The sequence below is a fragment of the Zootoca vivipara genome, chromosome 8, assembly GCF_965207765.1.
Source record: "Zootoca vivipara chromosome 8, rZooViv2.hap1.1, whole genome shotgun sequence".
Classification (NCBI taxonomy): Eukaryota; Metazoa; Chordata; class Lepidosauria; order Squamata; family Lacertidae; genus Zootoca; species Zootoca vivipara.
The window spans coordinates 6,867,085-6,894,890 of NC_142591.1; the positions used below are offsets into that span (position 1 = coordinate 6,867,085).

A 27,806-nucleotide genomic window follows, 5' to 3' on the forward strand; every position below is an offset into this window, starting at 1 on the left:
AGATAAACCAAACAGCATCAAGGTCTACAGCAGGGGTCAGCAAACTTTTTCAGCAGGGGGCCGGTCCACTGTCCTTCAGGCCTTGTGGGGGGCCGGACTATATTTTGGAAAAAAATATGGACGCATTCCTATGCCCCACAAATAACGCAGAGATGCATTTTAAATAAAAGGACACATTCTGCTCATGTAAAAACATGCTGATTCCCGGACCGTCCACGGGCCGGATTTAGAATGTGATTGGGCCGCATCCGGCCCCTGGGCCTTAGTTTTGGGACCTCTGGTCTACAGTGAATACAGGACACAGAGTGGGGGGCAAGCAAACAGAAGGAGCAGCATGTGGGAACATCACAAACCTTAAGCAGTAACACCAAGCAGACCTTTTTTTAAAAAAAACACCCTGTTCATACTCTGTTTTGCTATTCCATCCACTTTTAATGAGGGTGAACTTCTGCAGGAAATGTGGCAAAAACATTTTTTTAAAAAACCTTGCCATCACACTCAACCCAATTATTTTTTTAAAATGGTAAAAGTAAAAACAAAACCCTCAATTTATTTTACAAAAAAGAGACTCGCCATCTGTCCAGTGGAGCTTTGCTAGTGTGCAGGTGTGGCCTTCAAGGAAACAGATCTGAGCATGCTCAGAACAGACGTATTGGTTCCTGGGTCTATCAGGATTGTCATCGTGACAACAGGAGGGTGGGGAAAACTGCTAAGAGGCAGTAGCTCCATTAAGCAAGGGTGGCAAATTTGTGGCTCTCCAGACATTCTCAAATTGCAATCCCACCATCCCTGACCGTTGGCCATGCCAGCTGGAGCTGATGAGAACTGAAATTCAACAACATCTGGAGGGCCACAGGCTCCTCATTCCTGCTGTAAATAATGTCTTATACTAGGGGCACACAACGGCAGTTTTCATATTTCCTAGAGATGGTTTTATTTTTTAGAATTTCAACACACGGGATAACAAACTAATGGAGACTTTGCCAACTCAGCAAATCCCTCCCAGCAGGAGCAGGAGAAGATTTTATTCTGCTCCGTTTTACAGTACTTGAGATGTTGTCATAGTCTCAAAATCCTTCCAAGTGATTTCCCTTGGGACTTTTAGAACTTGTAATCCTCTTTATCTAGCTCCAGTCTAATTACTTCTGTTATATATTAGAAATTAGGTTGTGGTTTGAAATGGACATTTTTTGGGGGGGTCAACTGCTCTGAATTAAATGGGAAGAAAATATGGCTTCATTCTAGCTTCTCTGCAGAACACCAGGGGGCACAAAACGCTGAACTGTCCATTGGCCAGCTGCTGCGACCCATCTGCCTTTTCTGGTTGTGAGTTGATAAGGTTGCGGAAAGCCCAAGCATTTAAACCAAAACCTTTAATCGTATTGGTCTGTATGAATTTATTTCATTTATTGCATTTATCTATTAATTTTGTTTCGTAAAATTTATACACCCCTTGATTGTAAAAATCCTCAAAGCGGGTTACCAAAAAACCAAAACCAAAAAACAACCACACACACACACACACACACACACACACACACACACAAAATTCAGAATGACAGGAACATGGCTGTGATTAATGTAGCAAACTGAACATGGCCAGCCTTAGGGGGGCTCCTTGTGTCTTCATCTTCACTGCAGGGGCCTTAGTATGGGGACCTTTCATGCCAAAATCCTCCCCACTTCCATCCCATGCAACCAGGTGATGTTTCTCTGTGTGATGGGGCATGAATTCAATTCCGTTTGCATTAAAACAATGTGGGAACTTAAGCACAGCCATGCTTTGAAATTCACACTTATCCGAATTTTGCAATGCAATTCTGGAACCAAACAATGTTTACAGAAATGCCTATATTAAGAGGGAAGTGTAAATAAAAAATGAATATTTGAATGAAAGTAAACGGTATACAAACATGTGCTTATTAGGAGAAATTCACGTTAAAATGCTGATGGGTTCTGTAAGGGTTGTGGTTTTTTTAAAGGAGATTCCTGCAGATATGTGGACAACAATTAAAGACTGGGGAAATGAGAAATTAAGAAAACCTACATTAACGGATGCATCTGTCCCTCGTTTCAGAGAAGTGTGCATGCCAAAAGTCCAAGGTCCAGCCTCTCGAATCTCCGGTCAGACCTAGGAAAGACTCATTTACTGACACCCTGGCACCAGGGAGCTTCTCTGTCCCTATCCATGTGTCAATGGTCCTTTCAGTACGGCCACACAAACTTGCTGCCACCCCCCAGCACCAACATGCAAACCACGCTGCTAGTTCCTGGAAAGACTCTTGTACACCTGTAAAGCTGTGATTTAATAGAATCAGGAGCTGGAAAGGAGAATTTGCTGTTGCTGGTGGCTGCCTTAAATGTCCCTTGTCGGAAGGACAGGTCACAAGCTTAACTTAATAACTAAGAAGTACACCTTACTTGAAGGCATTTCTGTTTGATGAGAGTCCTCCTGCCTGATGGGTGTGTACTTTAATGAACTGAACAGAGGAATGGTTATGAATGAGACATTTGGAGGGGTGTGTGTGTACATAATTGTGTTAAGCTTATTTTAGTTGCTATTTTCTTAATACTGTTTTATACTCATACATGCGTTGTTGATGATTCATTAATAATATAATAGGGTTTATGCTGTAATTGTGATGTATAGACTATTTTTAGTTGCTGGTTTGCCAGTAGTGCTTTTATAGATGGCAATTGCTTTATTGATGTTTCGTTAATTATATTATATGATTTGTGCTGCAATTGTGATGTTTTCTTAAGTTATTGTTATTTATTGTTTGTAAGATGCTTTGGGATTCATGAGAAGAGAAAGCAGCATATGAAGTCCATAAATAATAATAATAATAATAATAATAATAATAATAATAATAATAATAACTCCTTTGCTACAGCCTGTTCTGCATCAAAACATTCCATCTGTTTATGGGTTTAATTCCACTGAAAGAAGCCTAGTACATCATTTCCTTAGAAATCCCCACCTAGGTTCCTCTTTGCTGGCTTTTAATAATGAAATATGGAAGGTTTATTTTAGGCTTCCATGTCTTACAGAACTGCTTCCTGCTTTTCTGAGCTGGTTGCCTTTTGAAATTTCCCTTCCTATTTCTGCCTATGTACCCATAACTCACCCTGGTGTTCTCCAGATCTTGGGGGACCTCCCTTCAGCAGCACCCCGTGTGCCAATTCTAATGAAGGAGGAGGGGTGTGTGTGTTGTTTGATTAATTTTATACCAGGTACCCTTGACCGTTAGGTCCAGTCGCGAACGACTGTGGGGTTGTGGCGCTCATCTCACTCTATAGGCCGAGGGAGCAGGCGTTTGTCCGTAGACAGCATCCAGGTCATGTGGCCAGCATGACTAAGCTGCTTCTGGCGAACCAGAGCAGCGCACGGAAACACCGTACACCTTCCAGTTGGAGCAGTAACCTATTTATCTACTTGCACTTTGACGTGCTTTCGAACTGCTAGGTGGGCAGGAGCTGGGAGCTCACCCCATCGCAGGGATTCGAACCGCCGACCTTCTGATCAGCAAGCCCTAGGCTCAGTGGTTTAGACCACAGTGCCACCCACGTCCCACCCAGATTGTTTAATTAGCCAAAGGCTTAATAAGAGGCTTAATTTTGCTGGGTACCCAAGGATATGTAACAAAGGCACCAGGCAAACCTCCCTGGGGAGAGCATCCTACAAGTTGTGTCGAAAAAAATCTGGGAGGCACTAGGCTGACAAAAGCTGTTGTTTCTGAAAATGAACAGTTACGGTCTCAAGTGATTTCTGGAAGTAGTATTGACCTTTACAATGAAAAGAATTTTACCCATGATTATGTATCTCTATATCTATCTATGTCTATATCTATCTTCTAGCTGCTAAATATTTCCCCCATGGAACTAGTCATTTGTACTCCCCTCTTTTTAAATGCCTCGTAGTGATATAAACGGTTTGCTTATCATTAACAAAAGCAATAAAGCTCTCAAGAATTGGTTGTTGACAAACACCCTGCCATTCTGTTTAATATTCAGCAGCAAGTCCTAAGTGCTGAAAATCACCAATTTATGGCAGATTATTGCCTGAATACATTTCAGAAGCAAATGCAGATCATTAGGCCTACAAGATAAAGTTTAAAATTTAAAAAAGCTAACTAAAGCTACTGATTTTCACTGAGCCAACTAGTGACATAATATATTTTTTTAATTTGAATGCTAAATGAAGCTTTGTTCATTTAAGGATTGCTGTTATCTACAAAAAAAATAAGCTCTAACCCTTTCCCATTTTTCTTCAGCAGTAGAAAAAACAAATAGATATGCATTTTAAAATGGGTGAAGACTTCACATCTAAGTGTATATTTGTATATGCATATATCACAAGAGAAGCATACAGCTCATGCAGTCTGCCGTATGTTAGTGAATTGCACTTACTTCAATAGCAAAAATATATTCCGATGGATCATGCCATGGGTGCCACCTTTTTTGCAATGAATGGCAGGGACCGTCCTCACCATAGCAACTACGGTTATCTCGAAAGAACGTTAGCCTCCTGCATTAGCAATTTTACATCCTTAAATATAAGAAGCAGTTGCATGGCATTTGGCGTGTGTGTGTGTGTGTGTGTGTTGTGTTGTGTTTTCCTCTCTCCAGCACTTACTAATGAAAAACTGAAATATATGATGAGATAATTGAAGAGCTAAGAACATACAAATCACACCACCCCATTATTAATGGGGGGGGATAGAGACTTTCTTTCATTCTGTTGCTCTCTTTTCCACATGTGACCTCCCTGTTGTTGAGAACCTTTGCTAAGTGTCAGATTTTTAATTTTTTTTTAAGGCTCTGAGCGGGGAGGAAAGCAGGAGGAGAAAAGATGAAAGACTGCAGAATTTCTCCTGATTGGCATAATATCTCATTTTGCATGGCCTCTATCCTTGTGCATGCAAATCTAAAATAAACTTTTAAGGTTCACGCTGCCAGAAAGCTTCCTTTGCACCAGAGGTTCCCAATTACCGAAATACTGTGGACCTCCAGTTTTTCAGAAGCCAAAACCATTGACTCCCTACTATTGCTATCTCTTTGACAGTTTTTGTTATGTGCCGTGCACCACCCACTCCTGGGAGGGAGCACTGAACACCTGTTGGGAACCAGTGCGTTAAAAGAAGCTTGCAGACAAGCACGGCAGGCCTTGTCCCGTCACCTAGTTTAATCTCAGTAAATGTCCAAAGGGCCATGGAGGGAGGGCAGGAAGTTTATCTTGTTCTTTTTGCCCTGGTGTTTCCTCTCTCAGAAGCCGCACCTCAAGGCACAGAACAAAAACTGGGAGATATTGGGGGGGGGGGGAGTTTGGCAAAAGCACCACTCAATGCCGTCATGTGGCTGTGTGCTCCTTTGTGCCTGAGTGGCGCTGTGGTTAAACCACTGAGCCTAGGGCTTGCTGATCAGAAGGTCGGCGGTTCGAATCCCTGTGACGGGGTGAGCTCCCGTTGCTTGGTCCCAGCTCCTGCCAACCTAGCAGTTTGAAAGCATGTCAAAATGCAAGTAGATAAATAGCGGGAAGGTAAACGGCGTTTCCATGTGCTGCTCTGGTTTGCCAGAAGTGGCTTTGTCATGCTGGCCACATGACCTGGAAGCTATACGCCAGCTCCCTCGGCCAATAATGCGAGATGAGCACGCAACCCCAGAGTCGGTCACGACTGGACCTAATGGTCAGGGGTCCCTTTACCTTTTTACATCTTTCCACCCCAGCGACAGGGGTGGAAAATTGATTTCCTTATTTCCTTTCTCATACCCCCCAAGTGTCCCAATGTCATGTGCTTGGATTTTACTTAATCAGCTGAAATGTATCTATGTATTTCAATTTTCTATGTATCTATGTATTTCAATTTTCCTGTGGCTAGTAAGCAGTCTATAAACGGACCAAATAAAGCAAATTAATGAAATGTCAGTAACTGCAAAGCAGCTACATGAATGTATGAATGCAGATGGCTTCAGGGCCTTCAAATGCTATCCATATGTTCCTCTGGTCAAAATGTGTTAAATAAATTGGAATACACAAAGCACCTCCTCCTGCCTTGGTTTGTAATGATATCCAGCCAGAAAGGGATACGGCATTTTGGTAACATCTGCAGAATGGTGCTTATTACGTAGGTGGGTAGGTAACCTCGACTGGCTAGACGCAGAGCAAAAAAACAAAAGCCTAATTGTGTGTCATCAACATAGATAGGTTGCAATTGAGCATGAAAACTACTTGCAGATGTTACATCTTGCCGCCTTCACACCTGGTTTGTAGCAGCCTACAAATTCCCAGGGCCTTTGCTGAAATGCTGTCTTCATGCTAGAAACAGCATTTCAACACTCCGTGGAGAACGCAATCAAGAAATAGCAGCACCCTGCCTGCATGCCTTACTCCCAAAATCCAACGAGCCCGTCAGCTGTTGAGCACACTTGTATACAGGGAAAATGTAGTTATCAATTCATCTATTTAGGTTCATCTGGGCAGGTGCTTTTCTCCCTTTTAACGCACCTGACATTTAGAAGACATCTGAAGGCTGTTCAGGGAAGTTTTTAATGTGTGACATTTTAATGTATTTTAAATTTTTGTTGGAAGCCGCCCAGAGTGGCTGGGGAAACCCAGCAAGATGTGCGGGGTACAAATAATAATAAATAATAATAATAATAATAATTATTATTATTTCAGCACAAGCCACATGTGGACATTCCCGCCACCAGAAGTGGATCTGCAATTCTTCAAGTTAAAATCCTGAAATTCTTCCACTGTTTTTGACTATTATCATTTTCCAGAACTGAGCTCCGCTTTGACCTTGAACAAGTGTCAACTAAGAGGTTGTCTCTTCTGGGTAGACTCCAGAAGGGACCTGCAACCCATTAGAAACACCAATTCCCCCCCCCCCCCCGGTATCCAATCTTGAGAACAGAGCATTTCAGAGCTAGTTAGCTGATCAAACTCACCAGCTTCCCTAAGAAATGCCTTTAGTGAGCTGAGTTTCCAAATGATGCCCATTGCAGTCTTGGATGGCTGCTACAACAAGGTCCTGTATGCAGACAGACTTTGCATTTGTGGTCAACCTCAGGTGGAAGACACCACACATTATCTGTTAGCCTGCTGGAGTGAACAAAGGTTTCAGAAAGCAGTATTTATATCACTTTTTGAAGCCTTTGTTCACTCCAGCAGGCAGACACACCCCAGCAGAAACCGCCTGTTTTTTTTGAGTGACAACAAAACCTTCATGACACACAAAGTGGCCCTCTATGCACTGGCTGCAAAAACAAAATCAAGAAAAAGGAGTTAGATAACATCACTATAAATTGTTGTGGTGATTCAGAAGTTCTATTTGAAATCAAGCTAGATTTGGCTTTGTTGGTGTCTCTGGTAATCTCTCTTACATCATGGATGCTGGCTCATCGATGTTGGATGTTCTTTTATTGGTATAGATGCTGCAGGTTTAGTACGGACTTTGGCTAGAATAATAAACTTATATTGTACTGCATTATCTCATAGGGGAGGTCTTCCTCACCTAGGCTGCCATTGCTGATGTTTCTCACTGTTTTGGCTCCTAGAGGCAGATGCAAGGGTCCTGGGGGGAGCAAAGGAGTTTATTACCCATGGAAATGTACTTCCTACAAGAATGGCACATGTGAGGTTTCTAATACTGAAAGTGAATTTTATTATTAAGTGCATGAAATTACAAATTCAACTTTCTTAATACACTGTAGCTGAAGATCAGATCCAACATTAGCACCCACACAAAACAGAAAGCCGCTTTACAGGACGCTGCATGATCTACGATGCTTCTTAACAAAACAGAATCCTGGAGCCCTAATGTTTACTGCTTGATTCCAACAAATCTTTCGCTTCGTTGATTTTTGTTGCCAAGTAAGGAGAGCCACCTAAATAAAGAGAAGAGAGAATAAAGTGAAGACTACATAATGCTGGATTTAACAAGAAGCATAGTCCTCAGTTATGAAAAGGAAGATTTATAGGTCATCTCACTAAGTTTCATTAACTTTCTAACAAGAAATTGACCCAAAGTATCACAATGAACCACACTCCTAAGGGCAATTAAATTGCTTTTCCTGATGGCGCAATTCTATCCGTGTCTACTCGGAAGTAAATTCCATTATAGAGTCCACTAGGGTTCAAATTACTCCCAGGTATAGTATAGCATTTCAGGTTAAGACACAAGACAACTGACTTCCCTAAATCTATTGACTAGCTAATGTCTCATTTTGTTAGGCAATGGGTTCTCTGGAATATCCACAAGCAAAATTTTGGAGTGTTGCAATTCAGAGCCTTCTCAGTGGTGGCACACCATTTGTGAAACCCTTCCCAGTGATGCCTACCTGGTGCCAACACACTTTCAGCACCAGACAAGATGTTGTTTTTTCCCAGGCTTCTTAATAAGCTGCAAGTGTTTCATCTTAGCCGACCTGGAACTTCTGCTGTAGAGCAATATAGACATCTTTTGAATGAATGAATGAAGTGAAGCACTGATTTCTTCAAAGTCATTCCAGTCCAGTGCTGGGCTTTGAAGTCTATGTCAGGGCTGAGGAACATTTAGAACCCGAGGGCCATATGCTCTCATGGGTGGGCAGCCTTTCAGGGGCCACATGCCAGTGGTGGGCAGAGCCATGGATGAGGCTCTTCACCAGGCCCTGAAGTTCCCCACTCCTGACCTAGAGGCAAGGAAACACTGCTCTCCATCATAAGAAAAGTTGGGATTGCTTTCCCAAGATCAATTCCACAAGGACAGATATATAATTGTGCAGTAACAGCATCAAATTTTGAGCTCAGACCACAGGCAGATTAAGGTACCGCACCATGTTTAATTTATTTTTGACAGCATGCTTTGAAGGAAACTCCTGGAGGAATATTTTAACGTAGAATCATTAGGTGCACACTGCAAACATGGCCCATTTTTCAGTTAAGGCACAGGCATACCAGCCAAATGTGTCATGTTAATGTTGTTAGGCACAGAATACTGCCTTCTTCTTCCCTGTCCTTAACGCTGCCACTGCTTTCCAGTCCATCTAACAATCTGATTACAGTTCAGCAGCCTCGGTGTTTGTTTTTTTCACCCTCGAGTGCCAACCATCTGCCTCCTGCCACTGAAAATAACCACCAAAGGTCTGTTGTCAGGAGCTCACCATGCAGCAACAAACACCTAGATGTTTTTTTCTGGGACAATGTGCTTTCCACTGCAGAACATTACAAACAACCTTTTCTAAGCATCTGCTCAGAGGAATCACATACAATGGAAATTCCAACTACAGATTACCATGCTATGAGAATCCTGCACTTGGTTCCCTTCTTTTTATAGTTTTTGATCCATGTGCCGACCCCTCTGCATTTAGGGTCTGGAGGGAAGGAGCAAAGATGTGCAATGCGGCACACATATCGGCCCCTGCATGGAACAAACACCAGCTAAAGCAAGATGCCACAGGACACATGAAACCTTGCATAGGCAAAGACATTTCGCACACCCCACATCTTGTATAGCATTACGTTAGCATCAGAGAAGCAGGGAGACAAGTGGGAAACATACAAGGCACTCTGCAGCACTTTCGCAGCAGGAATCTGAGCATGCACACAAAAAAATCCTAACATCCAAACTGAAGGGAAGTCCATAGTGCCTTTACACCATTTAACAGGAACAGAAAAACCCCCCAGAAATAATTAGTACATGTCGACAGGATACAGCTTCTCAAAGTGAGGCATCTAGATCACCTTTGGTTAATGTGGGGAGGGAGAAGGGGGTAGAAAATTGGGTGGATGTTGCTATGAAGGTGGGTGAAGGGAAAGAAGAGGAAAAACAAGTGAAAGACAAGGAAGGAAACTATATTCTGGTGAGATGGCAGTGGGGCATCCCGTGGGTAAAAAAAGGAGAACTCTGAAGCCCCAAACTCCGAAGAGGGGCAGGGAGTGCTGCATTGCACATGCTCCTGATAAGGATCTCGACAAACAGGAACAGAAATACCTGGTAGATAGCAAACATATCGTGGAATACGGATGTAACAGCAACAACACTTACGATTCTTTGATACTGTATTATGTTCTCCCATCAGGGGATTTTACCGTAGTCACTAATCAATATATTTTTATCTGTGTCTAGGAATGTGTAAATATGTACGCCAGAAACTTGCCCCAACGTTTATTCAGGGATATAATGCCTGAATACACAATATTACTCCGCCAGGGCATTGCTGTAAACTGGCTGGCCTCAAATCTCATTGCTGAAAGTGCAGTAACTGGGAGAATCCCAAGCAGATGATGTTCCTGATCTGTGCTAGCCTTGGAATCACTAAAGAGCAGCATATAGCTTACACAGCATAGAGATTATGACCACAGCCTCTCAAAATGTCCCGTGCAGGCACATATTACAACTGGATATAATACGGCTCCATCGGAGGACAATAGGCAAGGAGACAGAGCAAAAATACAAACTAGCAAAAATACAAACTATGGTAGGTCACAGATATGAAAACATGATAGTACAGTGGTGCCTCGCTAGACGAATTTAATTCGTTCCAGGACTCAATTTGTCCTACGAAAAATTCGTCTAGCAAGTCCCAGTTTCCCATAGGAATGCATTGAAACTTAATCAATGCGTTCCTATGGGCTCCGGGGGACTGGCAGCAGCATGGGACGGGGCTTCGGAGAAGGTCTCCGAAGCCCCGTCCGATGCCGGCTGTGCGCGAGGCGCCGGGGAGAAGCTCTTCTCCCCACCGCCACCTCACTTGCCTTCCCCGGCATGGGACGCAGCTTCGGAGACCTCCTCTCAGCTGATCTTCCTTTGCCTTCTTCCCTTGCTACAGCTGGTTCCCCTTTGCTAGACAAATGCCTTTTGCAAATAGGTTTTGTGATCGGAGGTTTTTATGGCCACGCTTCGCAAGGCGAAGCGGCGGCCATAGAAAACCTCGTCGTCTTGCGAGGCAACCTCCGATCGCAAAACCTATTCATACAGCGAAAAATTCATCTAGCGAGGTACCACTGTATCTACATTTGTCAGCTGTGTATTTTCAACTCTTGTAATATTTGAATCTAACGTCATTTCACCCGTTGTGATCACTTTTTCAAAGCAAACCTCCATTAAGGAAACTGGCATTGCACAATACATTGTACCTCCAGCATTCCCACGGTTGCTCTTAGAGCTGCCAAGGTTTCTGCTGCTGACAATGATTGATGTCCAGGACATTGACTGATGCCAGCAGAAGTGCCTTAGCCAAGGCCCACTCCCTAAAAATGATCAGAATGAGCTTGACCTCCTGTGGGAAACTGAAATGGAAAAATCTCATGAAGGTCACTTGGACAACTAAAACTTCATGCTGGGCCAAGAGATCTGATATATGTCCAGCCCTTTTAGGTCTTGGAATGATGGACGGGCTGGATGAAACAGGAAGGAAGGATTGTGCCCAGTGCTGTCTCAAAAGCATTCTGCACGTGTGTAAGTGGGTGCTGGGGAGCCATTATGAGTTTTGTGCTATAGCAACTCCCCCTTCACTGCAGCTCAACTGCAAAACTCTTCCCTTTGCCCGTGACTCTCCAAGGGTTAAGCAGCAATGCAGACTAACACAAGAGGGGCAGTATTTTGACCAAGGAATCACACTTCTTTGTTTGCATCCAAATGCATTTTCTTCCATAATTGTCTCGTTCCTGCATCTACAGAGTAAATCCAATTTTATTTATTTATTTAATGAATAAATTATTAGCAAAAAAGAAGGGCAGGAAGAAATAAGAAATGGTGTACTCCACACCTTTCACCTTAATGAGATCAGAATTAATTTTATACTCCTGAAATGAGAAGGAATAAACTATAAATCTGTCAACGAGATATAAAAGTCTTCACTTCCCCCCTTTTGGCTTTTTAAATACTGTGCAACTCTATACCATCTGTTGTATCAAAGTACAAACAGCAATGAACATATGGGCTTTCCTTCTCAACCAGCTGTAGTGTAGTTAAAGTTATAATAAGAGCTTTTTTGGGAGATACATACATTAAAAACCTGGCTAGTTAAAACATCTGTGCCTGGTTTTATAGTTTTTAAGAGCACTAAAATCTAGTACATACATTTGTATAACATTCTGCTCAAAAAGGTGTTTGTCTATTTATGGTTGCACATACTCTGTTCATGTAGACATGGATTTTTGCAGCTTCATGGCTAATGTTTCCCCTTCTTCAAAAGCGAGCTACTTCACACAGCGGTTCTTCACGCTGTTCGACAGCCTACTTAGTTTGTGATCAAGTAAATGACCCCAAAGGCAGCTATACATTCCTTCCTTTGGATCACAGAGACCGGATGCAAATCTGTCTCACACTGCAGGCAACACTTCCAAGATATGTTTTGAAATGCACTGCACAGAATTTGTGAAGTTAGTGATCGGTGTTATGCTTCATACACATGTAAAGAGAGACGGTCTGGCAGCATGTTACCTATCGACTAATATTTATGAAACTCAAAGCTTACCTTTATCAGGGTGATTCAAAAGCATGATTCTTCTGTGAGCATTTCTAATCTTGGCCTTCCCAGCAGATGGGCTGCAAAGATAGAGTGTTTACCATAAATAAAGATTCTTGTGGGCTCTAAATTAGCAAAATTGTTTTCTTCTGATAAACAACATCTAGAGGTATTTGCCATCTGGTGGGGAAGCGACAGTATTACGCCCTTGAAGAATGAAGTTTCAAAGTACAGTGGTGCCTCGCTTAACGAATGCCCTGCAAGACGAATTTTTCGCTAGACGAATGGATTTTGCGATCGGAGGTTGCCTCGCAAGATGACGAGTTTTTCTATGGCCGCCGCTTCGTCTTGCGAAGCATGGCCATAGAAAAACAAACCTCCGACTGCAAAGTCCAGCGTGCAGCGAAAAATTGCCAGGGCTTTTTGCCGCCTGCCTTCCCCTTGGCGCTCCATGTCAGGGGAGGCAGGCAAGACGCGGCGGCGGGGGAACGTCTTCCTCCGCCACCGCGTCTTGCCGCGCACAGCCGGCATGGAGCGCGGTTTCGGAGGTGTCCGAAGCCGCGCTCCATGTCGGGGGAGGCAGGCAAGACGCCGCGGCGGGGGAAAGTCTTACGCCGCGGCGGGGGAAAGTCTTCCCCCGCCGCCGCTTCTCGCCGGCATGGGGCTTGGCAGAGGTGGGGGAAAGGCGCAGGATCGTTCCTTCGCCTTTCCCCCACCCCTCCCGACAGAGCCGGATCCGACGAAGCTTCTGAAGCTTCGTCCGATCCGGCTCTGTCGTTGGCAACAGCGGCGCTTGCTCTCTTGGCTCGGGGAAGCGCCTGCCTGCCTTCCCCGAGCCAAGAGAACAAGCGCCGCCGCCGCCACCAGTTCCCCCCGAGTCCATAGGAACGCATTAATTGATTTTTAATGCATTCCTATGGGAAACGGTGCCTTGCTAGACGAAATTTTCGTAGGATGAATTGAGTCCTGGAACGAATTAATATCGTCTAGCGAGGCACCACTGTAATCCATAGCTTTGCGTTTTGGGGATCTTTTGAGAGTGGTCTGCACACATTTACACATGAGTATTCACCTGTGCTGATCAGTGGTAGGAGACACCTGCAAGCAGTGCCAACGGCACTGACAGAAAGTATATTGGTGGAGCATGAGATGGAGAAATCCCCTCCTAGTGGTGCAGCAATAAAACTGCTAGCACGTTTGCAAAGCTAAGCAGGGTTTCAAATTGGATGGGGGACCTCATGTTGAGATTCCTGCATTGCAGAGGGTTGGACCAGATGACCCTCGGGATGCCTTCCGACTCTTACCATTCAATGGAGAGCGGACTATCAAATCAGGCTGTAATACATCTTCTCTCCAACAGGTCCACCAGCCTGGGCACTGCTGTGTTGCAGCAGCCCTGCTGGGAAGGGTGATGAATAGCCAGCCCAGAGATCTATGAAAGGGCCTCATCCCCTTTGTCTGTTGTTTGGATAGCTGCTGTTTGTGGGGGTCAACTGGCGAGTCCTCTTCAGTGAGGCCGTCACAAAGTTTACTCCAATCTGTTTGTCAGAGCTCATGTTTGCGGAAGAGTAGCCTGGCTGACGCCCACAAATACAGGTTTACATGCCAGGCGTACGGGAGACTGAGTGCTTGTTATAATGAAGTTCCACTTGTATTGGGCCATGTAGTTTAATGAATTGAGCAGAGTGAATGATCAAGGGCTTGCGGGAGGAAGGTTGGGAGGCTGCTTGGCAGGGCTAGCCTATTAAGTGAAATATTGAGGGGTGGGGTGGGGAATGGGTCCCATGCGCTGCCAGGGGGAGGAAATGGCCCCAAACGACTGGTTGAGGCACTCAGTCTACGCAGGACTCCTTCTGACTAGCTCATGTGCACAAAGCATAGATTTTAAGGCATCCAAGTTCTGAATCATGCAGAATTAAACATGTGCAAAACCGCAGAAGTATAACTGTACAGTGGTACCTCGGTTTATGAACACAATTGGTTCCGGAAGTCTGTTCATAAACTGAAGCGAACTTTCCCATTGAAAGTAATGGAAAGTGGATTAATCCGTTCCAGACGGTCCGCGGAGTAACCGTTCATAAACTGAAGCGAACTTTTCCATTGAAAGTAATGGAAAGTGGATTAATCCGTTCCAGACGGGTCCGTGAAGTACTTAAACTGAAGCGTTCATAAACTGAAACATGGGTGTAATTGGTTCCGGAAGTCTGTTCATAAACTGAAGCGTTCATAAACTGAAGCGAACTTTCCCATTAAAAGTAATGGAAAGTGAATTAATCCGTTCCAGATGGGTCCGCGGCGTTCATAAACCGAAAATTCATAAACCGAGGTGTTCATAAACCGAGGTTCCACTGTATAACTCTCCATTGAATGGTAAGAGTCGGAAGGCACTTAAAACTCTTTTTAATACGGAAGAATTAGTACCCAAATTTGCTATTGCCCCCTTTCCATGGTCATCCTTTTTGTACTGTCCAATTTAGTATAAGCCACTTTTTTATTTTGTAAGCTATTTTGAATTTATTAGCAGAGGTATACAAGTATATAAAGGTAGATAAATACCAAGAGTTCTTTCAACACAGCAAACTGGGTAGTTTTTGCATGCCACTTCTGTTAGTGATTTTTATCATTAATGAAACTACTGGATAAGATGGGCCTACCCCCACATTTTATACCACTTTTCATTCAGGCTTTGGCACTGAATAGATTCTGTTTCAATGCAAAACACTTACCTTGTGCCTAAAATAAGACTAGCTTCTCGGTGATTCATTTTCTGTTCAAATCCGCCTTTATAATAGGAAGAAAGATTCTGTATGGGAGAGACAAGATGAAGTAATTTGATCTGCGCGTGAGGTATAATGACCTTGATTCAATTTTGTAGCTAGGGCAAAAAGTGGCAGCTAGGCTACTCAACACTGTGGCGTGCTGCAGTCACACTGCATTGTTCTCAAACGAGCTGCACTGCCTACCAATAGCCGATTGGGCCAAGTTTAAGGTTTTGGTTCTCACCTGTAAAGCCCTAACAGTTTGGGAGTAGGTGATGTGAGGGAGCATATTCACCTCTCTTGCCCTCTTCAAGTGTTACAATCAGTTGAGGAGGCATCCAAAGGAAGAGGCTTTTCTGTGACGGCACCCTTCTTAATAAATCACCTCCCCTCTGAGCTCAGGCAGGTGCCAACACTGATGACGTTTTGGTGCCTACAAAGAACATATCTATGTTCCCAGGACTTTACAGGTGTTTAATTCCAACAGATTGCTTAAGTTTCACCTCTGCCCTGTGTACATTGATTTTAATGTGAATACAATACAAGTATATTTTATAAATTTGTTGTTACTCTGTCTCCAGACTGATGTGGCAAGTGGTATGGAATCATAGTTAGAAGGGACCCAGAGTCCAACCCCCGAATCTCAACTAAAGCATCTCTGACAGATGGCCATCCAACCTCTGCTTTAAAAAGATCAGATGTGGTTTTGAAATATGATCAATGGAACAAGACTTTTGCTGTTGCTGAAGAGTCATCATTGCTAGAGGAGATAAAATCATATTGTATCTACTGTAGTCATTTTTGACACATTTTTGAGGAAAAAATAAGTCATAAGGTCTCTTTGTAGTTTTCAAAAATGATTCTTAACTCCTAAGTCCTACAGTATTAGTAGGGTACTCTTTCCAACGTTTTGTGTGATTCTGAATATATTGAACTTCTATTTAAAGCTGTATCTTTAATATTGATCAAAGTTCCTTTGAATCTAATTTCATTTGCATTGAGGGATCAAAAGATTTCCTCCAAGCAAACTAGTCGATCTGGAACCTGATTTATACAACTAAACTGACTAAAACTGGAAATTGGAAGGATGCACTTATTTGCTCTGTAGAAATGCGTAGGAATTACACATAGTAATGGTTTACTATCTCAATCCATTATTTGAATGCACAATTTAAAAAAAAGATATGATTGGCAAGACCTAGGGAGGACTTGTGTGCACAGAACCAAAAGAAAGGAGGGAAAGTTAATACGGAAGACATGAAAGGGATAGTTGAACTAAAATGTTCTTTATTTTTCTTAAAACTTAATTCTGCCTTTTGCATCTGTCCTCTTGCCTTTTCTAAACAAGCTTCTAAAAATTGGCTACTGCCTGCAAGAATCATCTGCCTAGACCTTTTGGCTCAATGCTGCATGAGGTTTAAGAGACGTTTGAAAGAAGAAAGCTGGCTACTTTGGGCTCTAGTGAAGGACCAGTAAGCCAGCTGCTTGCCTTGCACCCCCAGGTTTCACTTCCACCCAGGACTGGAGGAAATGTAGAAGAAATGTGGTGGCCATATACCTGAGAGTCCCTTGCATGCCTGGCCAACCCAGACTTGCAGCCATGGTGGGACAGGAAGTGGATGAGTCCCTGCTCTGTTATGGTAGCCATCACCTAGTTGGGTCAGGGTTAGGTATACTAATCCTGAGCACAGAAGGGGCAACGTTATCTCTGTCTCTCTCAAGCTTCTAATCTCATCGGAGAGACCTGAGCTCTAAACTTACAGCGGCTGAAATTTTCCTTGCTGTTTCTGTGATTACTTGTTCTAGTGGTTTCCAGAGCTGGGATGCATAACGACCTATAAAATATTGAAACAAAAGCCAATTTAACATCTGTTCATCTGCTAAGCAAGCATGCAGCAACAATAATTTCTGCAAGAAAACAGAGAAGAACCCAATTTTTCATCTCATTTGTCTGAAGGTCCAAATTGTTGCCCTTTCCTGATTCAAAACGTTCCCTGAGTGGCTGCTTTTGGAGGAAAGCCCAGCAATGCACCACGATGAGCTGGCAGGCACACCTCCCATTTATAGCATCACAGGGAAAGCTGTCTTTTAATAGAATCATTAGGAACAGCAAAATTCTTATGTTAATAAGCAAGTCTTTTATAAACCTGCCTTGTGAATTTCAGGGGAAATCTTCCTACTCAAATTTATTTCCTTAGTTGGGAAGCCTCATGCTTGGGACACTGGAGAATCACTGCTAGCTAGAGTAAGCAATCCAGGGCTCAGTGTGCCCATTACAAATATATAAAATATAAAATATTACAATATAAAAAGAAGTGCAAGTCCTTTTCTCATTAAAACACATTCCATTACTATTCTGTTTGTCTTAAGAAAGGCAGTGATGGGTGACACATTTGTTTCTAAACACACACACACACACACAATTCCCCCCCCCCAAAAAAACTTACCAGCAAAAGCAATGGCTGCAACACCAAGGCCAATACTTATCATAGATCGAGCCTGTTTAAAATAGTAACATACTACAATTATATAGGAATGTGTTAAGTTGGAACTAGTCAAGCTGGCAATACATATAACAAACAGTGGAGGAAAATACAAAAGGAGTCCAAGTAATTTTAAATATCGACACCAGATTTCTAGGTGTCAATATTTAGCATTTTAATATGTTATATTTAATACGTTTTCTAAGGCACAGCACATACAGCCCCGCCCATAGCTCACTAGGCAACTTCCTTTCTTTTCCCCACAAAAATCTTCCCTGCAGCACTATCTCAAGCCTGATGTAACGGGATTTTCAGCAGACTGAACCACCCCTCTCACTTCCAGCCAATGTTAGAAATTTCCCAGGCGCTTTTTGCGACTGACACGGGTCCAATCGAGACTACGTGGAGATCTCTGGTTGCCAGGTTGGCGACAGACATCTCCCTCTGGCTGGCCTCTCCAGCTTTCTTAAGGAGGTCAGCAGCAGAGATTATTTACTGCATTTATATCCCACCTTTTTCTCCAATGAATACATGGTATTCATGGTATTTTATTTTTCTGTTGGAAGCCGCCCAGAGTGGCTGGGGAAATCCAGCCAGATGGGCAGGGTATAAATAATAAATTATATATTATTATTATTAATTATTATTATTAGTATGGGTCCCCCCCACTTAATCCTTACAACACCCTGCAAGATAGGCTAAGAGGCTACTACTGACTCCAAGGTCACCCAGTGAGCTTCATGACGGAATGGGGGTTTGAACCTTGATCTCCTCGTCCAACACTCTCACCACTACACCCCACTGGCTCCCTATAGTCCTTCTGCTACGGAGCAGCTATATAAACTGAGCAGGTAAATAAATATGGGGAAAGCAAAATGTCACTTAGAGAAAGATCTGGAATATTTCTCTTGTAGCTTGAATTTGTTTTCTTCCAGACTGCTCTATTTGATGTTTTAATGTGTTGTAAACCGCTGTGATATTTTTTCTTTAAAATATAAAGCAGTATAGAAACCTAGAAACGAATGATAAAATTTCAGAGTTTAAAAAAAGCGCCTAGACATCCCACTGTGGCAACTGCAGCCTAGGTTTAAGGCACCATTTGGCAATTAATTTATACACCTGAGTTTGTAACACTGCTTCCAGCAATTTCCATACTTTGGGAACCATGGAACCATGACCGTTTATTACCAAGATTCTACACATTTTATTTTACTTTCAGACCACTCTTCAACCTGCGTATCACAAAATATAAACATTAGATTTAACAGGATTAAAAACACTCCATCCAGCCATTTAAAAATAAGCATGCTTAGGGTTGCACACATACCCAATGCCTGGGTTGAAAATATGTGTTTTAACCTGTCACTGAAAAATCATTGATGAGGGAGAAAATTGTACCTCCAGAATGGTGGAACATCTACATACGAGGTGCTATGATAAAGAAGAACGTATCCTGAATCAACATAATATCAGCTATACCCATTGATAGGATACGGCTTCCCCTGAAGATAACAAGGCTTGGACTGACAGATACGGGGAGAGGCATTCACGTACAGTCGTACCTTGGTTGATGAACAGAATGCGTTCCGGGAGTCCATTCAACTCCCGGAACCATTCAAAAACCAAGGTGCGGCTTCCGATTGGCTGCAGTAGCTTTTTGCAGCCAATTGGAAGCCACAGAAGCCGCACTGGACGTTCAACTTCTGAAAATTGTTCAAAAACCAGAACACTCACTTCCGGTTTTCGATCGTTTGGGAGCTAAAATGTTTGGCAACCAAGCCGTTCGTCAACCAAGGTATGACTCAACACACCAGCAAAAGTAACAGTTGCAACACCAACGCCAGTGGTGACGAAGTCGTTCAGGGCTTTATACATTAAGATCAACACCCTGAATTGACCCAGTAGTAGATCAGCAGCCAGTGCAGCTCCTGAAGAGTCCTGTTTGTTGCACTGTTCAAAGCACTTGTGGCTGCATTCTGCACCAGCTGCAGCTTCCAGACTCTATTCCAGGATAGGTCCACAAAGACTGTGTTAGAGTTGTCTAGCTGGGAGGTTATTAAGCCACGAATAACTGCAACCACATTACTCTAGTCCAGGAAGGACTATAGTTGGCAAGCCTGATGCAGCAAGAAATAGGACCTTCACCACCAAATCCATCTGGGCCTCAAATAACAAAGCCTCCCATTTTCAAGTTCAGTCCTGTTATTTCAAGGGGAGCACAACTCTATCAAAAACATTATATAACTGCAATAGAGTGTGCTCTATGTGGGGCTGCCTTTGAGGCTACTGCAAAATTCAACAGCTTGACTGCTCACTGGGGCAATATATCGCCATCGTATTACGGTGCTACTGAAAGAATTGTATTGGCTGTCCATTCTCTACCAGACTAGTTTCAAGGTGCTGTTATTGGTGTAAAAGGTAAAGGGACTCCTGACCATTAGGTCCAGTTGTGACCGACTCTGGGGTTGCGGCACTAATCTTGCGTTATTGGCCGAGGGAGCCGGCGTACAGCTTCCAGGTCATGTGGCCAGCATGACAAAGCCGCTTCTGGCGAACCAGAGCAGCGCACGGAAACACCGTTTACCTTCCCGCTGTAGCGGTACCTATTTATCTACTTGCACTTTGACGTGCTTTCGAACTGCTAGGTTGGCAGGAGCTGGGAACGAGCAACGGGAGCTCACCCCATCGTGGGATTTCGAACCGCTGACCTTCTGATCGGCAAGCCCTAGGCTCTGTGGTTTAACCCACAGCGCCACCCGCGTGTGGCCCACGAACATGCTATTATCTATAAGATGGGTTGACTATGTAGGGGGTAAGACCCATAGCTGCCAAGTTATCCCTTTTTTACAGGGATTTTCCCTTATGCTGAATAGGCTTCCTCGCGAGAAAAGCGAAAACTTGGCAGCTATGGTAAGACCATTGCTGCATTCCACAGGAGAGGGTACCCTGCAGATACCACCCCATCAGGAGCTCCATTGCACACAATTGCACACAATGTTGGAACGGGACCTTTACTGTAGCAGCAACCACCTTTTGGCACCTGCTAAAGACATTCCTCTTTCAACAAGCCTTCTAAATGCAGGTCTTTTTCCTAGTTACTGTCTGCACTGGATTTGAAGTGATTTTATGTATGTGCTGTTATTTTAAACTGTATCAATTTTTTAAAAATTGCTCTTATATGCAGTGGGCCCGCCACCAAAGGCAAAATCGTGCAAAGTCAGGAATCCCTGGAACTTAAAGGTCTACTGCCAGTAAGAACTATAAAACCATTTATGTATCCCCAGTGATGTTTCCACAAACTGCAGTATGAGAAATCTTGCTATAAGTATGGATTCAATGAGAAAGCAAGGTTACATTTAAAACTATTTTAAAAGTGTTCAATGACAGCAACCAAGAAACCCATAATTTAAGGTGCAATTAGATGCAATGGCAGCAGGACCCCAAAATCCTACAACACTATTTCTTCTAAACAAATTTTTTTTGGCCATATGTCTAATTTCTGTGTCACTTGCTTATGCATAAAGAGATTTACAGGTTTTTGTATCATCCACACATACAATTGCTGAACATTTACAGCTGCATTTTCTTGCATGGCAGGGGATTGGACTAGATGATCCTCAGGGTCCCTTCCAATTCTACAATTCTCTCTCTCATGTACTAATAATCTTGACTTCACAGAGAATACAATTGTTAAGACTTCCTTTCACTAGTCACATGTAAATAAATAACATGCGAAACTATCAATAAAGGTACTCAGTACTGTTTTAAGCTAAAAAGGAAAAGAGCTTTTAAGCTAAAAAGGAAAAGGAAGAGTGCTGCACTTAATTTCATTGAAGTAAATTGTAACTTTTCTCTATAAACACATTGTGAAATAGTAGTAACACTTTCCAGCATACAGATCTTTAAAACAGGATGAACGTATAAATTCTAACAAACTTCATCTCACCTGTTAACGCGGCTAGACTTTATGGTCCTGCATAGAGTGAATATGCTGTACTGATTCAGAGCTTGCTTTCATTCCCTAAGAAATCACATTAATATTCTTTAACACCCCAGCAGATGCACCACTTCAAGTGATTACAGTTCGCTGTTGGAATTCTTGTCATGTTTTGCCTGGTTACAAAAACCCAACTCATCATTTTCAAGACTAATTCTTTCCACTTGTATGGCATCTTTAATCTAAACCTCTTGAAGCAGTTTACAAACATTAATTCTTACAATAAGAGACACAAGGTAATTAGATTGTTCATTTTGCTAATGGGAAAAGGCTATGTTTGTTGCCCCTGACCTCCAATCTATGCCAGAAGAAAGCAGGTACTTTATGTTAAGTGATCAAGAGGTTCATAGTATATTAGTACAAAACTAAAACAGATAACAGAGGTTGGTCAGGAAGGGACTGGTGGTTGAGTGGCTCAATATGGCAGCAAGCAGCCAAAGTAAATGTCATTTAGGTTTCTGACCAGTTCTATTGCTCTCTGCAGTGACAGAATGGCATGCATCCCAACCCTGCAATTAAAATGTTTACACAATACACATTTTAATTTGTCTACGATCTCCAAGCCTACCACGACATTTCATATTGATATATTCCTACAAAAATCATGCAGTCTCATCGGAGCAGTGTTAGAAACTCAGATATGTAAGCTATTTGCCAAATGGCCCCTTAAAGCTAGGTTACAGGTGCAACAAAGGAATGTCCCACCCCCAAAAAACCATGGGGATCTTAGTGACCTGACAGAAATGCATCAAACATAGAAGGCTTTTGTGCTAAAGGTGGGATTCCCCACCAGTGCTGATTGGACAGTTCGTTTGCCATTCAACCCCCCCCCCCACACACACACACCGTGAAATCTCCTGCCTGTCGAAACCGGTAACAAAGGAATGTCTAGTCACCATTTTTTTCAATATTACAAAGCAAAAAATGAAGTTGGTATATTGTCAACGTTTTAATATATTTTACAATTCAGTCACACATTTTACCAATTACAGTAATCTCTCTCTTTTTTTAAACACGTGAATTAATACAGGTAGGTAGCCGTGTTGGTCTGAGTCGAAGCAAAAATAAAAAAATTCCTTCAGTAGCACCTTAAAGACCAACTAAGTTTTTATTTTGGTATGAGCTTTCGTGTGCATGCACACTTCGTGTATCTTACGAAGTGTGCATCTGATGAAGTGTATCTGACGAAGTGTGCATGCACACGAAGGCTCATACCAAAATAAAAACTTAGTTGGTCTTTAAGGTGCTACTGAAGTGAATTAATACACAATTCAAATCAGTGACACATCTTTAATATCACATTTTTAATAGCAAATGTTTAATTGCTTTCTAATGATTGCTTTCCCCCAATGTTTTTAGCTGTTTCTATTTTATCTGTAAGTCACTCTGAGTTCCTGTCTGGGGGAAAAAGCAGGATATAAACATATAACAAAACTTACATCTATCTGGCCACTGGAGCAAATACCAAAGCCTCACAAGCCAATCGTGTAAGAACCAGTGCTATATATATCTAGTTAACAAAGCGAAAGAACATTTGCACTTTTCTTCTCGCCTATCTGCACAAATCACACACAGTACCCCATGGCACGATGGTTGACAGGCGAAAGCACCCTATAGAAATACTTTTACGTTTTCGTGAAGTCATGGAAATTCGCAGAAGGAACTGCCAACACCAGAAACCCCAAGTGGGGAAAGTGCCCAGATGCTAGCAACGCTCCTTGGTCGGAATCGGGTGGCAAAGTTGGTAAGAACCCCCCCCCCAATTCCCCCCTAGCACTAGCGCAGGGGAGGGGGGGTCTCCGCACAGGCCCTGCGCTCCCCCCCTCTCTCTCCTGGGCCGAGCCCCTTTAGACTTTGGGGAGCTGGGGGGTGGTTCCCTTTTCGAAAGGGCTTCAGTTTAACGACCGGCAGGGCGACGGCGGGTCCCGCGCCGCCCAAGAAGGAAGAGGTGCGACAGAGAAAGGAAGGCCAGGACAAGGTCTCCCTACTGCGCAGGCGCGGCGGAGGGACGTCGCTATGGCGACAATCGGGCGCTCGAGTGGGCGTCCAACTCCCGCTAGGCCGCAGGGTGCGCGCGCACGCCGCTGACCCACCCCCACCCTACCCGACCCCGCCCACTCACCAGCCCCTCGTTCATGCCGGGCCCGCTACCGCCGCCGCCCTTGTACTCGGCGTAGCGAAGGCGCTCTCCCTCCGAGGAGCCCTTCGCGCTCCCCATCGCAGCCAGGCAAAGCGTAATGGAGATTGCGGCGTCGGCGGTTACGGGGCCCCGCGAGGGACAAAAGGCGCGCGCCTCTCTTTGCCCTTGCCCTCCCACGGCCAGGAGAAGCTGCACTGAGCATGCGCGTCGTCCGTCAGCCGCCTCGAGCCCCTTGCCTTGAAAAAGGCGGCGTGTAAACGAAATACGTACCGTAGTCATCTTGGCGATTTTAGCGCTCTGGGTTAGCGGCTGGCTGGCAACCCTACAGAAGAGATGCAAGAAATGAATTAAGTGATTCTGCTCTAGGTGCCTAGCAGGGCCGTCTTTAGCAGATGCAGCACCGGGGTGCAAATATTCGCCCAGCACCCCCAAATTACCAGAGGCTTGGGAGTGAAGTCGCGCCCCTCCCAAGACTCCCTGGGAGGAGAGTGCAGCTTCCCTCCCAAGCTGCTTCGGGAGGAGAGCGATCCCCGCAGAGGCTTGGGAGGGAAGCTGCACATCCGCCAGCCTTATGGTTGGCGGGGCGCAGCTGGTGGGTGTGCAGGGAAAGGGGAGGCTGCCGGCAAAGCTGTGCAACTCCCCCACTTGCTGGGGCACCCCTGAAGAGGCCCGCGCCCTGGGGCGATGCACCACTAAGCCCTATGGGAAAGACCTCTCTGGTGCTTAGCATGGGATTGAAAAAATGCTCGCTCCACTTTTCAGGAGGCGTTCACATGGTATCAAATCAGTGTTCTGGGTTTTCCTGGTATTTCTTCCCCCACCTTCCTGTAAAGGCCCAGCTCAAAAAGGCCTGCCATGAAGGCTAGGGGACCCTTTGGAGGTGTAAGACAACCCTGCCATCTTGCTAGACACCTCCCAGTCTGCTGAGTTTACCCAAAACACCTATTTACTTCTGTTCCAAAGCAAACCTTGTCTTTCTAATGATGTAATGGACAAAAATCAAGTAAGCACATTTAAATTGCTGCAACAAATGCTTTCAAACTAATTAAATAATCACGGAATGGTCAGGTGAATTTATCCTTCCCCCCTCACCACCACAGAAGTTATGTCATGACACTGGTATGAATGGACAGAAACTTCTCACCACTCATTGACAGAAACTTCCAAACAGAATGTTGGGCTCTGTGAAGGTGGCAGTTGGGACAGGTGAGCCAGAGAAGCTCAGGGATGTGCTTTGTATGTTGCCACATCTGGCAGCAACCTGTTGACTGCTTGTATAAGTGTAATAGATGTCAAGTAAAAGGCCTCAGCATCGGTTGGTGCCTTTGCGCACAAAAACAAAGAAAGACCCCAACGTGAAGAAAGGCCACAAAATGGGGTGAGTTTTGACTTGCCACACAAATGCCAACACACAAAAAAACCCGTGAGTTTGTTGTGTTTATGATAAAGGCTTAGGCGCATGTCTCCCTCAGTATGCAATGCAGAGTCTGAAAATTTCCCTCTGCTCAATTCAGAAAGACTTGATGCTACAAACTTTATTGACATTTCTCAGGGAGAGCAGCTTTCAAGAGTTCTCACCTAGATTGTAAGGTTGGTGCAGGGACACTAAACCTTTGGGTTGGATTCAACTGACCAGTCCCACACCAAGACTTCAGCTAGTACAACAGGACTTCTCCCCCTGATGCCCCCAAACTGTCTTAAAGGTAAAGGTACACCTGACTGTTAGGTCCAGTCGCGGACGATGCTGGGGTTGCACACTCATCTCGCTCTATAGGCTGAGGGAGCCTGCGTTTGTCTGCAGACAGCTTCCGGGTCATGTGGCCAGCATGACCAAGCCGCTTCTGGTGAACCAGAGCAGCACACGGAAATGCCGTTTACCTTCCCGCCAGAGCGGTACCTATTTATCTACTAATTATCTACTTGCACTTTGATGTGCTTTTGAACTGCTAAGTGGGCAGGAGCTGGGACCGAACAACAGGAGCTCACCCTGTTGCAGGGATTCGAACCGCCGACCTTCCGATCAGCCAGCTCTGTGGTTTAGACCACAGCACCACCCGCGTCCCTCAAATTGTCTTAGGGGGAGATTATTATGTTAGGCAAGTTCAAATGGGAAACATTTGGGAAAGCGTGGAGTTGAATTCTTCCCCTTTACACCTGCGATGTATATTTTTAGGACCCACTCAAGTTGGGATTGTATTTTGTTTTATACTGCTTTTTATTGTTGTATTTTACGTTGTTGGGAACCACCCTGGGATCTTCTGGCTGCATTTGCCCTGCACCCACCCCACAGTGCCAGCCGTTGTGTGTACAGTCGTACCTCCTTTTGCGTCTGGGATCCGTTCCGGAGCCCTGAATGCTCGGCGAAGTCCCGTTCTGTGCATGTGTGAAGCGTGATTGGCAAACTCAGAAGGAAGCCATTGTGGCACTTCCGGGTTTGCTGCTGACGTTGGACGAAATGGACCCTAAACAGGGCGGACTCAAAACGAGGTACCAATGTCTGGAAATTCAAACACAAGAGATGATTTTAGATCTGGTTGGTAGACAACATCCATGTAAAATGCCTGCAACAAGCAAGAGAAATCACTAGCCCAAATATAGAGATTATATTCCACCAAGTAAAATCTACTTGGTTGTGTTTACACACCTCATAGCCATTGAGTTTTATTTAGAACAAGGGGCTAATATGAGTTTGCCCCTGAAAAGGGAACATATTTCAGTGGCCATTTTCTGTTATTAGTTTAGTTTGTCACTTGAGCATGAGACTCTGAAGCTCAGGGTCGTGGGTACAAGCCCCACATTGGGCAAAGGATTTCTGCATTGCAGGGCTTTGGGCTAGATCAGGCATCCCCAAACTGCGGCCCCCCAGATGTTTTGGCCTACAACTCCCATCATCCCTAGCTAACAGGCCCAGTGGTCGGGGAAGATGGGAATTGTAGTCCAAAACATCTGGAGGGCCGAAGTCTGGGGATGCCTGGGCTAGTTGAACCCTCGTAGTCCCTTCCAACTCTACGGTTCTGTGATTCTGAGTTTTGCAAGATGATCTACAGAAGAACCTCAGAAATAACTACATGTGACAAACCATACTTTACAGGTTTGCAGGAGAACATCTATTGAAAATGATGCTCAGAAATACACCTAGCAATTACAAGATGGACAGGTTCATATTTTGAACCAGAATATCTCTAATGTGAAATGAAAAGAACTAGGGTATATTTCCCTGACAGAAGAAGCGGTTTTCCCTATTGCCCAACAAGCACACCTATTTCTGGATTTATTTGTTACATTTTAATCCTACTCCGTCCTCCCAGGTGTTTAGGATTCACCCCCTTTTAACCCTCAGAACCATGGGAGGCTAGGATGAGTAATGTTGTTGAGTAGCCCAAGGTCACTAGGGAATACAGTGGTACCTTGGGTTACAGACGCTTCAGGTTACAGACTCCGCTAACCCAGAAATAGTACCTTGGGTTAAGAACTTTGCTTCAAGATGAGAAATCGTGTTATGACGGTGCAGCGGCAGCGGGTGGCCCCATTAAAGTGGTACCTCAGGTTAAGAACAGTTTCAGTTTAAGAACGGACCTAACTAATTAAGTTCTTAACCAGAGGTACCACTGTAGCTAGATTTCAAATCCTGTATTTGATAGGATTCAAGTCCAATAGTTACCCGCTACAGCACCACTACTTGTACAACACATTTAGGTTAGGGGACTAGACCCAACAGTGGCAGATTCCTGTGCCAGAATTTCAGTGATTTCTTATAAAGGGGGCGATTCAAAGTTCAGCAGGAGAGGGAGGAGAGCTAAATTCTACCCCTGTTGAATTTCTACCGTCCTGCTGCTTCTCTCTGGCTGTCATCTTTTAAGGCTCCAGTTCTGAAAGTAACCCATAGCAGAAGAAAAATGGATAGGAAAAACCAGGAGGGGGGGCATGTAAAGCACTCAGTTCCCCCTTCCTGCCTGCCCAATCTGTGCTTT

General features: G+C 44.1%; 1 protein-coding gene across 2 annotated transcripts; it reads right to left on the minus strand.

The window, feature by feature from the left end:
* Window positions 1-7,643: 7,643 nt before the first annotated feature.
* Window positions 7,644-23,933, minus strand: DNAJC15 (DnaJ heat shock protein family (Hsp40) member C15). Of its 2 annotated transcripts, XR_015951615.1 has the most exons (7): window positions 23,818-23,933; window positions 17,663-17,714; window positions 16,977-17,050; window positions 15,183-15,259; window positions 12,466-12,536; window positions 8,344-8,442; window positions 7,644-7,890 (listed from the first exon to the last, which is right to left on the minus strand). XR_015951615.1 is itself a non-coding variant. In XM_035103511.3 (6 exons), exons 1-6 carry the CDS (start codon window positions 23,911-23,913, stop codon window positions 7,820-7,822), a joined length of 441 nt encoding a protein of 146 aa, XP_034959402.1. In that variant the 5' UTR covers window positions 23,914-23,933; the 3' UTR covers window positions 7,644-7,819. The 2 variants fall into 2 exon arrangements, 1 of the variants encoding a protein (XP_034959402.1); XM_035103511.3 differs by lacking the exon at window positions 8,344-8,442.
* Window positions 23,934-27,806: the final 3,873 nt, after the last annotated feature.